Source organism: Microtus ochrogaster, chromosome 22 (genome assembly GCF_000317375.1).
Source record: "Microtus ochrogaster isolate Prairie Vole_2 chromosome 22, MicOch1.0, whole genome shotgun sequence".
In the NCBI taxonomy this organism is placed as follows: Eukaryota; Metazoa; Chordata; class Mammalia; order Rodentia; family Cricetidae; genus Microtus; species Microtus ochrogaster.
In genome coordinates, this window is record NC_022023.1 from 16291642 (window position 1) to 16308098 (window position 16457).

The 16457-nt window shown below is 47.7% G+C and overlaps 1 protein-coding gene across 2 annotated transcripts in view; it reads left to right on the forward strand.

Moving 5' to 3' along the window:
* Ntrk3 (neurotrophic receptor tyrosine kinase 3) overlaps positions 1-16457 on the forward strand; it is a 360980-nt gene that overhangs the window by 280863 nt on the left and 63660 nt on the right. For both annotated transcript variants that reach the window (XM_005357742.2, XM_005357743.2), the window contains exon 13: positions 14146-14276. In XM_005357742.2, the coding sequence (XP_005357799.1) occupies positions 14146-14276 (131 nt within the window). The remainder of the gene's footprint in view (positions 1-14145; positions 14277-16457) is intronic.

Below are 16457 nucleotides of genomic sequence, written 5' to 3' on the forward strand. Positions count from 1 at the left end.
ACAAAACAGGTCTTCAAACCAGATATTTAAATCCTTCCTTATTTTATTCATTGTGTTTCCTAAACCCTTTTGCTTAAGTCAGGACCTGGAGTAAACTCAGACACGGAACAGTTAATCCATTGGAGTTAACATGTGATATATTTGCAGGAGCTGGCCAGATATGCCAGCTACTATATTCTCTGTGCTGAAAATGGGGAAGTGGGTAAGGGTGGTCCTATAGAGTAACAAGCTGGTGTAAGAGGTGACTTATCTGGCATGTCCTTTCATTATGGTTAGCGGGACTGAGAGAGCTGTGCAGAGGATGATGTGGCTGAGGGTTGGTCCCTTAGAGTGTTGGCATGAGAAGATCCGATCAACAGTTCAGGCCTTGGGTCCTGCCTGAATCCTGGTATAAGTTTAAGAAACTCTTCAAACCTTTCCTCTAATGGCAATAAAGATTGATACTAGAGGGAAAACAGCATAAACACACACACACACACACACACACGGTCTCACTGGGACAAAGCAGTAAACAAAGCATCCATGGACTAATAACCCACATGGAAGTGGGCAAGGATGCGAGGAAGAGCTTGTTCTTTGGCAGAGTAGAGAAAGTGAACCAGTCTACGGTTGAATGTAGCCACAGTGCATCTGCGGAGCGAGAATAGGAAAGCCCCCAAGACTAGTTTGAAGGGGAATGGGGGCCACCTACAGAGTCTGAGAGCAGGGATTTGTTAGAGTTGCTGAGGTTGGTGTCTCAGCAACGCAACCTTAATTCTTTGGAGATTGGTCAAAGCGTGCCTGAAAGTACCAGTGAGAGATAGCCATCTGCTAGCAGCACACGTCCAGGGTGTCCAATGGATACTTCTCCCCATGCCACTGACTGCCAGTCCCAGTAGCCTCTTCACCTTCAATTTCTAGAACTTTCTAAAGAACTTTAAACATATACGATATGGACATTTTTCAGAGCATAAATTTCTACATGCCACTCAATTTCTTTTGGTACCAAGAAAACTATAAAAGAATGTTTTCTGGTCCAAGGCATCATTCATATCAAAGTGTTTGCTAGTGACCCCAGCCAGTGCCACAGAGGTTGCAAGCCGAGAGCTTGGTGAACTTGAATAGATTTAATGTAAGAGTAGAGAGAAAGATTTCGTAGATCAGGTGGGAGTGCCCAAATTCCATGCATTCCTTTGGTGGTGGCGGTGTGTGTTTGGTAGAATTATGGGAAGTGGAGTGGGGATGATCAGGAGATAGTGCAGAAACTCACCGACCAGCGTGTTTAACATCTGGTGTGGGGGAGCTTTTGGAAATCAGCTCAGAGACTGTGGTGGGAAAACACCTGGCAAAGTAAGTGGGCTTCAACAGGGAGAAGCAGGGTTCCAAACCGGGAGGCCGTGCGGAAGGAATCTGCTGGCCGCTCCAAGTTCAGGCTGCCTACGCCCAGGGTCTGTGCAGGGAGACCCGCAGGCTCTGTTCTCTGCCTTTGTTCCTGTCATATGTCCAGATGAAGAGGATGAGGGCTCAATCAGGAAATTAAGAGAGGGTAGTGGCGGGAGTGAGGAGGTAAGAGATTAGCTGGAGCCCCAGTGTAGGATGGTGGTGTGGGGTAGGGAATGAAAGCAGCATCTTCTTTGGAAAGGTCCCAGCGTAGACTCCCTGGGCTCCCTCACAGCCTGAACAGTCTGGATCTCGGCCTTGGGGCTTCCAACAGAGCCTGATAGAAGGGATGGCCAAACCTTGAAGTTGTTTGAAGGAGTCCTGGCTGGAAATGAAGGGGTGTATGCAGGGTTAGCCTGCAGAGGCAAAGAGCACTTTGTTCTGATGGGCTAAAGGAGATTCTGCTGGGGCTGAGCCGAGCTGGAATGAGAGGTAGAGCTGTCAGTCTCTGGGGCAGAGAGAGGATGTGGGGATTAGCAGGTGAGACACATGATCACTACCCCTTCACGCACTTGGGGGGAGACAGGAAGCTCAGGTCTGGATGCCTCAAACCACCAGACTGTAGCTCTGTTCACCCAGAGGGCGAGAACTCTTTCTAGCCAACGTGCCTCTGCCCTAAGAGGTGACAGCTGCCTGCAGACTTTTAAACCCTGCTCCAAGGAGAGTAAAGATGGTTCTTTGTTCAAGAAAGACTCTGAGCATTAGGGATTCCCAGGTAGACATACTAATTTGTGTGGAAATCCTCTTTCCCCCTCTTTGTCCCTTTTCCCCTTTACAGTGGCCTCAGAGCTCCCCTCTTGTGAACAGAACCAGTATAAAATCTTCCCGAAGAAAAGCCACCAAAGTCTCTCAGATGGGGTCCCCTGGTCCTCACTGGGTGACCTGTTTTGCTTCCTAGTGCTGTGTAAAAAGTGTTCCCTGTCATTAAGTTCATGGCTTAGGGGAAGAGCAAAAGTGAGTGGATTTTTTTTTCTTTTTAATTTTATCTTTAATTACATGTATGGGTATGTACGTATGAGTGCAGTTGCTCACAGAGTGTAGAGATGCTGAACACTCTTGGATCTGGAGTTAAGAGCTGTTGTGAACTTCCAGACATGGGAACTGAACCTGGAACCTTGGCAAGAGCAGTCTGTATCCTTAACCACTGAGCCATCACTCCAGCCCCTGTGGGTGGATTTCTTTAGCCTTGAAGTTTTCTACTGGAAAGGGGTAAATGGATGTTATAAAGACCAGGCCTGTGCCCATAAGTGGCCCGGATTCCTATCTCTCCCAAAGAACTCAATGGAATCACATCAGAATCGAGGCTCGTCTTGGCTGAGGTCATCGCTTCTCTAGTTCCACAGCAAGGATATTTGGAGCTCCTTTCTCCAGCTGCCCCTGATCTGATCTTACATAAGGGAAGGCAGTCTAACTAGACATGGGTCTATGTAACCTCTTTTTGTGTTAGAGATAGACATTCTGGAGATGGCAGAAGGATCTCTCCGAGAACAAAGAAAATCAAGAGAATGTGTCAGAAGGAAAATGTCACCCTAGGGGAATGGGTGGATGATTGCTCCTGGAAGTGGGGGTGGGCTCCCCAGATGGAGAAGTGTGTGGGCCACCAGTCACTAGGAATGACTAGTGCTGGTATCTGTGGGCCTATTCCAGCATTGTGTAAGGAGCTATAAGGAAACAGTCTACGGATTCTGGTCCACATTATCAGAGTTTTGAAATTGGGTATTAAAAATGATGCTGTTTTGGCCATGGCATCGATCACCTGTCATCGTAGAGCTCAGAAAATGGAAACAGGAGGAGCTTTGCTTCCATGGCAGCCTGAATTACAAAGGGGACTGTATCCCAAAAAGCCAAAATAATCTTAAATTTTAAGTTAAAAACAAATATTAGCTCAAGGTAGTTGATGCTACAGACTAAGATCTGTCGGCTGCCTTTGCTCCCACAGTGTGAGTGTTTTTCTTATCTCATTTAAAGATACCACGACGTTGTGGAGTAGAAGCATTAGTGTTGTTAGTATTCCTTCTGTCTTCTAGGGGAGGAAACTGAGACTGAACAGGGCATCGTCCCATCATCAGGGAGGACCACTGAAACTAAGTGGGGTGGAAGAGGGAAGAATAAATTGGTCCATTTGTTCACTCAATTCATTTCAGATGCATCACCGTGCACACATAATCTCATTGGCTTCTCATGGGCTATTCTTTGAGATGAGTACTTGCTTAATGTCATCCATGACAACCCAGTGGTTGCCCTGTTTGGCGCAGTTCTACCCAATGCGGCCTCTTCCCGAAGACATGTTCTTTCCTTCCTCTAACGTGATGTTCATTCCTGTGTCTTCTTCGTTTTTGTGTGTGGCATTCTGTATTCCGATACATCACTGTGTATTTAGATAAGTCTCCTAACACTGTTTTCTCTCCTTCCGGTAAAGGGACTCCATTTGCTCCCAGATCCAAGAAAGTGAATAACTATATATATATAAAAAAAAAGGCCACCGTGGATCCCACAGATGGATTCTTGTCATCCTCTAGCCTGCCTTTGTCAGTTTGTCCTGAGCCAAAAACTTCTTGTTTGATAATCAAAGCTCCAGGTGCCCAGAAGTCTAGACCTTGGCCCAAAACTCTAGGGCAGGAAGAAATGAGTATGAAATAACTTTGGCCCATGATTGCTTGTGAGAACAAGCATTCACAAAAAAAGACTTTTAGGGCAGAGATTGCTCCCTTAAAGGGGGGTGGGTGGGACCGAGGTAGCATCTCTGGGCAGCTGCTGGAGCACAGGAGTCTCTGGGGAGGTGGCAGTGTAGCACACAGCCCTCAAATGAGGGTTTATCATCATCTCATTGAGAAGGAGCTAGCCAGGCTAGGAGAGGGAGGATGTAAGGAGCTGGGCAAGTCGTCGGAGGGGCAGATTCCTAGCTAGAGTCTGAGGTTCATCTTTCAGCACCTAGCTTCCCAATTCCAGATGGCTTTCCTTGGGGACTTCCTTTGCTCTCTGCTCTTGGCTCCAGCAGCCAGGGCTTAATGAGAGCCAGAGGCCTTCTTGCCCCCAAGAAGGGCCAACATACCAAGCAGACAATGGTGTGGGTATGAGAGGGCAGGTGTGGTGTGGTTAGGGAGGTGATGGCAGGAACCACAGTGTCCGTGGATGCCTGTAGTCCCACAAGTGGGGTTCAGAGGCTAGCACCTGGGAACAGGGGCACATATGAACTTCAGCCCTCCTTGCTGAACTTGCGTCAGGAGACGTGAGCTGGAAATTGCCCCGGAACAGACAGTCCTCCTCTGCTCCTCTCTCTTCGCTGAGTCCAGAAACAGCAGGGTGTCTTATGTATTTATTCATCTTGGGGGGAACGCATTGTCTTTGTGTCCTATATTCCTGCCGCTGGTTTCAGGGGATGCTCGTGCCCCGGGGACATGACCTATGCTCCCTGTTCCCCAGCAGACCAGACCACAGAGGCTCGTTGTTTGGAAGTCTGAGGTGTCAGAGATGAAAGGTTCAGAAGGGATTCTCACACCTGTCCTAGTACAACAGAATCTTTAGTCTTCAGGCAAGCCTTGGCCTCAGGATATAAATAATTCCGCTCTTTGGGATTTGTTGGATCCCTTCCCATCCTCATTCATTCCTTTTAACTACTCCCCCAACTTCCCTTCCTCGTTTCTCTTTGTAGTGTTCTCCCTGCTTCCAGCCATGCTTCAGATGGGACTTTAATTTATTCATTTCCTCATCAAACATTTAGTGAATTCCTTGTGTATACTGGGCGCTGTGCAAGGCTTAACTGATGGTCTCCAGTAACACATGACAGTGGCCTTTGGACTTGCATGCTTTAGGGGTGCTTTAAAGCTGTGAAGGAAGCCCAGGACTCTGGAGAGGAGATGCTAGGATGGGCTGGAGAGTGATCAACAGTCCTGAATCAGCGTTACCTTGGGGCAGCAACAGCAATGGACAACACTGGTGTTCAGGGACACCATCTCCATTCCCATAGAACTGTCAGCTCATTTGCATGGTCATTTTAAAGATTCTACCGAGTTCTGCTCTTAGCTTTCCAACCTTAGAAGGATGTTCTACTGAGGTTCTTGCCATTCCTTCAAGAGCTCTTACTCAGAGAGTAGAAACCATCCAGGGACTGCCTTGTAAAAATTCTTATTTGAACAGTTCTGCCATGCTATCCCCTCATGTCTGTCCATAAGGAGGTAGTTGGGGTAGCTGCAGACCATATCATAAAGTCTGCCATTAGCCAGGGAGGTGCTCATATATAAGACCATAAGGAATGTCTGCAAGCCCCTGGAGAGACACAGCCAGAGGACCACCAGAAGAAAGGTGGGGGCAGGCCTGGGCTGGTAACAGAAGTGCCTGCCATGGTAAAGGCAGGGGTCCTCCATGATTTGGAGCTGGCCCTCTTTCTTCTGCCATTTATACAACCCACAGTTGAAGCTCTGCGAATGTTATTCTTTCCCGCTTAAAGCCTTCCCATTTCATGTGTAATTAAATGTGTGGTATCGGATTCGTGTTTTCTTTGGGGCCTTTTCAGGAGCCTAAGACCCTAGGTGGTCTGCTTAGTTCAAAGAAAGCACACACTTCTCAGAGATTCTCCCTTCCTATCCCTGGTACCTTGTCCGCTCTGTGCAGTCAAGAATCTCCCCAGTCCTTCAAGTACACAACAATGCTAGGGTTTGGCCATCCTTTGCTCCTCAGTGGGGGCCTAAATTCTGGACCTTTCAGTTCAGTTCTCTTGGAACATGAGCTCAGGTGGTGGGCACTGAGCTGGCAGAGACATGACATCTGTCTTTATGGATGCCATCGTTCTTTTCTGTGTAATTATTCCAACTCGGAGCACAGGGCATTTCTTTGTAGAGGCAAAGGGGCCTGAGGTGGCTGAAGAATGGCCGCTGTCTGCTAACTCGTTCTCCCCCTTTTCCTACAGCTTTGTTACCTATGGTTTCAGGTACACACAGTCAATGGCAGTCTAAAAGTATTAATATTTGTCTTGACTATCACCTATGTTAGTATAATTATATATCATACATATCATATATTATTAAATATATACTCTACATCTTCTTGATTAGACTTTACCATTGCTGTGCATGTATGGTTCATATTTCCACAGGGACTCCTGCAATTTATCTTTTGTGGATAGGGGGCATCACTGTACCAGACTTTGCAGTCTAACAGACCACCTCTGGTAGCTGAGGGGTCTTGGGCAAGCCTCAGCTCCCTCTTCTGGAGTATCAGAAGAGCAACAGGCTTTATTTCACTTTAGAGCCCTATAAAGATGGATGGGAGGTACAGGCAAGTGCTTACTCAGTCTTGCATGAATAGGTGCTCAACTGATGGAGGCTATTTTTTATTATCAATAAGGGAATAAGGGATACTGCCAAGTTAAAAGCGGCAAGTACAGTGTAGAATAGGGTCCATGAGAGAAAGAGCCAAGAGGCCTTGGCAATAATGCCAGGAACCAATTGAGAACTGAGAGTTGCAAGGGACCAACCCTTGGGGCTTCACTGGGGCTGTTTCTGAGCCCCTTTTGCTTCAGGTTTTAGGGATGGATCATGCATATGTCCCTGAGAACAATAATGAGCTGAAGGTATTCTGTGTGTGAGTTAAGGGTCATGCTTATTTTAGGGCTCTGAGTTTGCAGCGCCACACACAGCATTCAGGATTGCCGTAATTTGGAGTCATGGGTCCTGGGGATCTGGTCTATCTCCACTGATAAACGCCCCTCCTTTTTTCCTGAAATTACAAGAGCTTTTTATTTATAATTCTTACTCGTTCCCAGCAGAAGTACAAGACAGTATTAATTCTTGGAGTAGATATACATTTAAAGAACTGAAATTCTAGCATTTCTTAGAAGTATTGTGCTAAAGTTATAAATTTCCATGTAGTCAATTAAAATACTGCTGATTTATATAATTTTATTGTTTTACTAATAGCTTGCTTCTATCAAAGGAATAATTTTTGCCCCTCTTGAGGAGGCAGCTGCCTCTGCCTCTTGATGTCTTTATTCCATTGTCTGGCCAACCTCCTCCCGCAAACTATTTTTGACTCTGATGGAGAGGAGGCTAAATGTTGTGGTGGCAGGCTGGGGCAGACTGGCGGGGACCCGGAGTCAGTACCTGCCACCTCTGAGACACCTCAAGCCATTTGTTTTCCAGAGAATGATAATCATCATCCTTCTTTCAATTTCTAGGCGAGGCTTTTAGAAGATGCAGGTCTTACAGATAGACAAAACTACGCACATGTTAAATGCCAATCATAGTTTATATATTTCCTACTAAGTCTATTATCTAAAGAAGCTTTATAAATGTGTATGGATGGAGGCTGGAGGTCCACATTGGGCCTCACTCTTCAGATGCCAGCCGCCTTCTGAGGCAGGGTTTCTCATTGGCCTGGAGCTTCCTGGTCAGGCTGGGTTGGCTAGATAGTAAGCCCCATGCATCCTCCTGCCTCAGCCTCCCCAGCACTGGGAGCACACACAGCCAGCTTTCTTCAGGTAGGTTCTGGGGACGGAGCTCAGGCCTCCATGCTTGTGACGGAAGCACTTTCATGACTGAGCAATCTCCCCGGGCAAATTTTCTGAGAGTTTAAGTCGGTTTTCTTAATTGTTCTGTGAAGTTACCATGCATATGGCCCATCTACAGACCAGCAACTGGAGGCTTGGAGGGAGAACACAGCTAGGAAATCGCAGTGCCAGGATTCCATAGAGAATCTGTCCTCCCACCCCCACCCCAATATCCCCCCTCCACAAAAACAGCTTCATTCATGGAGTAGTGTGATAATTCTAGCGGGATCTGATCTTTGTTCATCTCTGGGCTGTGAGGCTGAGCCGTTTCCGGCTCCCCTTTCTGTGCGAACAGGGATGTGACATTGTCACTTACCAGTGTGTGTCGATTCAGCCACACCAGATCATCCAGAGTCAGTAGCTGTGTGTGTCACCGCAGGGGTTTCAGAAAAGTCTCTTTCTCGATATTGTCAGCCCCCAGTCTCGGGTGAGGCAGCCCAGGCAAACAGACAATCCACAAAGACAGCCTATCCACTGGCCTCTCAGGGACCTGAGTGCTTGTGGCCAAGTTTGTGGTAGTTCTAGAAGACTCCTCCTTGAGGTGAGTTCTTACCCATGGGAAGGTGACTCAGGTCCTTCCTGCAGAGGGAGGATTCTGGAAGCAGCAACCGAAATGCGTGCTCCACGGTGGCATCAGATAAACCACTCGCCGTGTGGGATTCAGAGGACTCTTCTGGTGGGATTCCATCAGGGGATCTCTGGTGAAGAGGAGTTTGAGATGAGCCTTGGCAGAAGGTCCTAGTTCATCTTTTACAGTTCCTGAGAGCCCTCTCCATTATAGAACAGCCCCTACTCTCTCACCAGCCCCTTTAGTAACAGAAATAGGACTCCCCCCCCCCCAATACCATCTCTGCATTTTCCCTTTCCCCTCTGCCCTTCCAGCATCCCAAAACCTGAACTTCATGACCCGGATGCTGCCAGTTCAGACAGCCAGACAGCCAGGCAGTAAGGAGACTGATTGATACCTTCTTTTCTTAGGAGAAGCTGTCCCCTTTTGACTTGTGGGTCAGATGGCTTCACTAGCCACAGCATGATGGGAACTAAAGACAAGCAGAGAACGGACCCAAAGAGACATGTGGACATGAAAGATGAAACCGTTCACCACTCCAAGCCTCTCCTCAGTGCCCCTCAATCCCACACTCTCCCTCATCCCTACACTTCCCAAAACATGGTGGGTTCTGAATGGCATCCAACAGGAGGCTCCTGATCCTGCCATTGGGACAGTGTTGTAAGAGAGTCCCGGGATGAGCAGTGCGGGCGACTAAGGTGGATAATTGAGGGTTAACCTTTGGACAGGACCGTTTCGATGACTACAGACTGAGGACCGAGTAAGGATGGAGAGGAAAGAACAGAAGCTCAGGAATCCCCGAGAGGAAAGGCTTTTCTTGGCCGCGATTTATCTCTGAATTCTGGAGGGTATCACAAACCTTCATTTTATCTGTGAAAGGAGCACAGTGACTCTCGGGTCCTTATGAGAATGAACTCTGCACACCTTGTAGGACCGGCCACGTGCACACTCCCTTTGCTTTATCCTTCTTCGCTTGTGATTTCAGGGAAAGAACGGCTGAGATTGCATTTTTGGAGTCCAGCCTCCTTGGTATATGAAGCATCCGCATGGAAGGGATTGATGCCGTGCACTTGGCTTCTCGTCAGTGTTTCTCTGCCAAAGTTTCCCATTCACCTTGTGGGGCTTCTTGTCCCCACAGCCAGAAATTCATTCTTTATTGGAAAATGATTTGGGGTGGGATGAAATCTACTTTCATTTCTGGCTCTTTCTCCCCATCATAGCTCCTACCACTTGACCAGGGATAAACACATGAATTGATCTTAAACTCCCTTTACTGCGAAGAGGAGAGAATGAAACAAGGAGCCTTTATTCTGAGCCACTGGGCATATCCCTGTCCCTAAAACATTTCATTTGCATGTCGGAGCAAAATGCTTTGGCTCATGGTAGGCTCTAGCCTGCCCTGTTCATGTTCCTGTGGCAAGTAGGAGGGTGGGTTTCTCACAACATGCTCACCTGCCCCTGCCTGGCTCAAAGCCCACAGCTGCCGTGCTCACACCACCAGCAGCAGAAAGTCTGCAGAAGATGCCAGGCCCCCAACCCGACAGGTCTCTGGAAAGCCATTCCTGTATGACGCTCCTACATGGGGCCTCTGAGTCTTTCAAAACCCTGGACTCCTACTGCCTAGGGAGGGAGAGGGGAAATAAGGGCTTTCAGACATGACCCAGGCATAGCAGCTGAAGAGGCAGTCCGGCCCTTTCTCAAGCTCCCCAGTTCTCATTTTGTGCCCAGTATTGCTGAGAGTGGGAAGTTCCCAGGCAACCCAGCTCAGAGCTGGACTTAGGGACCAGTGACATTTTATAATGTTGCCCTGCCTTTGGGGAGGGGTTTCTGAAGACAAGAAAGCCAGAGAGGCTTCTTCTCCAGAGCACAGATAGGCAGCTCAGTCTCTTCAAACAGTTGACTCAACCTAAGCCATAGAGCTTGCAAGGGCTAGAGGGGATTGGAAGTAAATCCAAGCTCCATGACCTTCTCACGGTCTTCTGGAGACGAAGTGTGGTGTACTTGTTGGGAGGCATGGTGCAGGTTACCAGGTTGTGGCTTTCTCAATTAGTTAACCCCTCACTGCCCCAAACCCATCAAGTTCCAGTGGCCCTCAAAAGGTGATTCCTGGATCGGCAATGTCAGCATCATCTGGGAACTTAGGGATGCCTGTCCTCAGGACTCAAGATGGATGCCCTGAGTGGTAATCTCTAGGGTAGAAGCCTGGTGCTCTGGTCTTAAAACACTCTCTGGATGATTCTGAGGGGACTGCCCATTGGTAAGTGAGGAGGAGGCTAGATGGGGATCTGACTGCAAACCCAGCTTTTCCTCAAGTGATTGGCCACTCTGGCACATCTTTGCATTCTGGATGTCACACTGATCTCAGCAGCTGGGGGAGACTTGGCTAGGCTTTCATTTCACCTTCTTTTCAAATCAAATATCATCCATGACGAAAACGATATTTACCACCTTTACAATTCGGAATACATTGATAGCATATTTTTCTGGGGATGGATGAACCAACAAATATCTGTTCACCTAAGGTAGGATACCAAGAGCAGATGGAGGCCAGCTTGGCAAGCAAATGTTTATTAGAGGCACAGGATTGTGAATGACCAAAACTAGCTGTATCACCAAAACCTCCTGCCTCGGCTTGAGTCCAAAACTGCATCAACGGAGTCCTCTCTCAGCCTACTGCATGCTATACATGTTAGCACCTTCCAAGACAACATGCAGCTGGAAGGATTCCATGTGGCTGGAATGGGAACACGGAGAAGAGAATGATTGACATCTCAGCTGAGAGTCTGATGATGTCCCCAGCCCCTCTATAAGGGCATAATAATAAGACTCACTCTCTCTTGCTCTCTCTCTCTCTCCCTCTCCCCTCTGTGTGTGTGTGTGTGCACATATACATGTGCACATATTATGAGTGTGTATGTGGAATGCATGCTCATGCCACAGTGTGTGTAGAGGTCAGACGACAGCCTTTGTGTTGGTCCCTGCTGTTGTGTTAGGAGCGTTGGGGCTGCATCCCCAGCACCCCAGCCGCACCCCGGCCGCACGGACACTGTATTCTTTTAAGCACTGCTTGGCCCATTTCTATCTAGCCTCTTTTAGGCTAACTCTCGCACCTTGACTAGCCCATCTCTAATAATCTGCTGTAGCCCACAAGGTGGCTTACCAGGGAGATTCTAGCCTACGTCCATCCTGGGTCGGAGCTTCATCGCATGTGCCTCAGAGGGCAGAGCTCTCGCCTCTGCCCGCAAGAGTGGAGCATCATGTCTCTCTGAGGCGTCTGCCCCCGAGAGGAGAGCTGTGGAGTCTGACCTCACTTCCTCTTCCTCCCAGTATTCTGTTCTCTTTACTCCTCCCACCTGTTTTAACCTATCAGGGCAAGCAGCTTCTTTATTTAATTAACCAATGACCTTCCTCCATCACCCTGCCTTCTATGCTTGAGAATAGGCCTCCTCTTTTGCTATTATATATACCAGGATGATTTGCCCACAGGCTTACAGGTATACTCCCTCTGTCTCCAGTCTCACCATGAGATCTTAATATTACACAAACAGCTACTACAACCGGTCTGGTCTGGGGATCCGAACTCAGGTCCTCGCCCTTACACAGCACATGCTTTATTCACGGAGCCATTTCCTTAGTCCCATAGGCTGGTGGTGTGAGCTAGATTCACTGTGATTTCAAGATAACAATGGCCATGTGGTCCAAGGAGAACAGAATCCCACAATACAAATATTGATAGACTTATCAATATACTCAAGTGCAGGAATTTTATAGATGAGGAATGTGAGATCTGGCCCCGGGCTGGAGAGCTGTTTTACCAGGCTACATTTTAACTCCCTGGTCTTGCCAGGTAACTCAGCCTGCATGGTTCCATGTGTCATCACTAGCCACCTCGGAATGACTAGGCCATGGTGAGAAGATGACTTCCCAACCGAAACTCATTTTTTCCCAGCCATACTTTTTTAGCCTTACCCCCGGCAGGCCAAAAATATACCACTCTTCAAAGGCTATGAGACAGAGATAGAGATGCAGAGCAGGGAAGAGCTTGGAGTATCTGAGCCATTTCTCCAGCCAAGGAGACTGTTGTCATCTATCTGTTGTTGAATATTACCTGGAAGCGAGAAGGAAACAGGGTAGGTCACGCTAGACCCTGTGGGATTTGAACTCAGAGAGGAAAAAGCAGTACCCAAGCCTCCCAAGCCAGTAGGCCCAGCCTCCGAGTCATGCCCCTCTGTCGCTGTCATCACGTGGTTCCTCACTGTGGAAACAGTCTGCCAAGGCTCTTCCTCCTTCAGCTTTCACTGTTCAGCAAGGTCATTTGAGAGGATCTTCTTTGCCGACTCGGCGACATGCTTCATCATGTCGATACAGGCGTTTAATGGGCTTTTGCCTATTGAGCAATTCATGTAAAGGTCGGTGAGTAATCCCCCTCACTTCCTTTCATCGCCAGCCCCCTGCTTCGACAATTCCTTGGTAGCATTCTTTCCAAAGAGGTGGGAGGGCTGAGATCGCAGCTCTGCTCCCTCCTGGCCGACACACTTTAATTAGGTTGCTAAATTAGCAGAGGCACTGGCAACTCTTTGCCCAGACCTCAGTTCTAAGGCTTGTCTTTGAACTTGCCATTTGTGATCTCATTGGTTTGCTTTCTCTCGGAGGAGCTATACTGGCCAGCTAGAGATTTTCCTGAAATAAAATAATTTTAGCTACCTGTAAATGTTTTCTATCTTGAAGAAGGTGCTGTTGGGGTGTGTGTGTGTGTATGTGTGTGTCTGTGTGTGTAGGTATGTATGTGTGCATGTGTGTGTGTACATGGTTTGTGTATGTGCATGTGTATATATGTATACCTGTGTGCATATGCGCATGTACCTGTATGTATATGTGGCTATGCGTATGTGTATGAGTTTGTATGTGTGGGTGTGCTTGTATTTGTGTGTATGTGTGTGAGTCTGTGTGTGTGTGTGTGTGCTGAACACATGTTTCTTCCAGGCACTGAGTCAGCCTCTTAGATCTACTTCATCAAAAGGCTTCAGTGAGAGGGGTGTTGCTGTTAACACCATTTTACAAATGAGGAAATTGAGGCTCTAGGATTAAATAACTTTCCCAAACTAGAGAGAGAGAGAGAGAGAGAGAGAGAGAGAGAGAGAGAGAGAGAGAGAGAGAGAGAAACCAGGAGGGGCATGGAGTCAGGATTCAAGCCTGATTCTCAACCCCATCCTGGCAACCTTGGGTTTAAAGAGCTGCCAACAGCTCATTGATATCCCTTGGGGACTTGTTAGGGATGCAGAATCTCAGGACCCCTGAATCAGAATCTGCATCTTGCCAAGGTGCCCCAGTTCATGTGCGGTACCACGGGAGATGGAAGCAATCTACATTCAGTAACATCATTGATTCCTGGTCTGTCTGGATTGCAAGCTATCATCAGCTCTGGTCTTCATCTCAGAAAACTGAGGTGCAGAGTACTGGCACAGACATCACCCACAACGAAATGACAATTTCTGTGCCCAAACTGGGATGTGGACATTTGGCTTTTCTCACTGTGAGCTCAGAAGCGCCCTGGATTCATGCTGTTCTGATGGATGACAGAACCTGACTGTCCCCCTTTGTCATGCTCCTACAGATGTCCAGCACATCAAGAGGAGAGACATCGTGTTGAAGAGAGAACTGGGTGAGGGAGCCTTTGGAAAGGTCTTCCTGGCTGAGTGTTACAATTTAAGCCCCACCAAAGACAAGATGCTCGTGGCAGTGAAGGTAAATCTTGGGGTGCACGGGCAATCAGGGCAGGGCTGGAGGTGGTCCTGTGAGGTGGAGGACCATTGAGAAGGTGGTGTTAAACTGGTCTCAGACTCTGTTAGGGACCCTTGGTCCAGAGTCGGCCAAGCTTCCAATAGGCCAAACATGACTGGTTTGAGAAGGCAAGAACAGCAATATGTAAGGGGGCTATGCCTGGGGACTTCTGACTGAGAGGCTCCGACTGAATGGGGAGCTTTAGGTCACTCAGTTCAGTGAGTGAGCATATGCTGTTTGCCTAAGTAAACATTTGGCCACGTCTTAGGAGAAGAACTGGATGACAAGGGCTGTCTGATGAGTCAGGGAAGCCCCATGTCAAAGGTACTAGACATCACATGAGGAACAGAGGAGCCAAGGTTATGTTGGTCACAGAATCAGCACCTGGAACTGGTGGCTGAGGTTGGGATACATTCTTAAATTCTTGCTATGACATCTGAGCTTAGTCTCCCAGGAATGTAAGCAGAAGGTAACTGCAGTTGCAGAAGGATATTTAGCCACAGGATTGTGTGCCCCTGAGGTTACAGGCAGGTTTGCAACTGGGGATGGATTGATGGGAAGTACGGAAAGAGCTTTGCTCCTACTGATTACCCTCCTCCAGCCCAAATCGACAGAAGGCCTTCTCGCTCCAGATTAGTGCTGGACAGGCCTTGACATGTTCACCAGTCAAGTGTCACATGGCCTGGAACCACACTATAGAGTCAGGAGAATAGAGGGGCCTCTTTTCATGCATCCATCATGAGGCCATTATGGAGTTTGCATGGTATTCCAGAATGACAGATGACCATAGAGATGGAAATGAGAGGCATAACCACAGAGGAGGACACTCATTAGGACCTCAGAACAACCCCATCTTTAGTACCAAATAGCCTGATGGAAACTCCATTGTGAAGGCAATTTATGTTTCTTTGACTTTTGGGTCTTTGTAGCTCTCCAGTCAGTCTATCTGTAGGTTGTCTCTGCCCATAGAGGGTGAACCATCTGATAGATACAGACAGGGTAGTGCAGGGCACCATCTGGCATGGGTGCAGAGGGAGAGCCTGGATACAAATCCCCAATCCTTCACTGATCACCTCCATGACCTTGGGCGGAACTTAAGGCGGGCTTCAGTCTGAAGAATAGGAGTAATAATATTTCTTCACAATGTTGATGATTAAGTAAATGCTCAACAATGAGCAACAATTGTTTTTAATAACTGTATTTATTCCTGATGCCGACAACACTGATATATTTAGACACATCATATATGACCCACTGAGCTTTTATTTACTTGCAATTTTTTTTCCTTTAAGGGACCAGAGACTAAATATTTAGGTGCTGAAGGCTGTGCACTGCTGTGTCTCTCAACCCTGCCTGTCCAATGGGAAAGCAGCACAGATATCACATGCACTGCACGAATGGCTGTTTCCCAAGACAGAGATTTTACTAAAACAGGCACAGACAACTGATCTGTGTTTTGAAAATAAGTATCTAAAATATTGTCCCACAAAGGGCTAATGATTATTGGTACTGTGCATTCTTGGAGTGAGCTTGAGTGTCTTGGGCAAGGCTGACAGAAATGTTTCTAAATTTGTCCTTAACCTTCGTGTCTGCCCTGCTGTGTTATGTTTAATGAGTAGGATGACTCTCATCCACTGGCTGTCCCCATGTCTGTCTGGGAAGTGGCAAAGGAGCCAGCTTGAGAGCTTTCCACGGGAGATAAAAGATTGACTGAGAAGCATGGGTCTCGGTCAGGTCTGTGGAGAGTCTGGCACAGAGAGGCGCTTGCCAGAATGTGTGAGGCAGAAACACACTGCATCTCTGGTTGCGTTCTTTCCAATGGGTCTCCTCCTTCCCATGGGTCTGGGAAATTCACGAGTGCTCTGGAATTTAACACCATTTGTCAAGCAATGGAGCTAGCTGCCTAGCCCAGCCCATGGCCCTCAGAAGAGTCTCATGTGCTCCAGGACCACCCAGGGATGCAAGTTCTCTGCTCTCTGTCCTGTCTGGATTCTCATCCTTTTGCAAGCCTTTCTTTTGACTCTGCTCTCATGGAGGGCAATTCTGTACTGCTGGAGGACACTGGCAGACATAGACCAAGATTAGGTTTCCTCAAAATTGGGTGTGGGTTTACAATCGGTTTTGTTTTTTTTTTTTTTTTTTGTG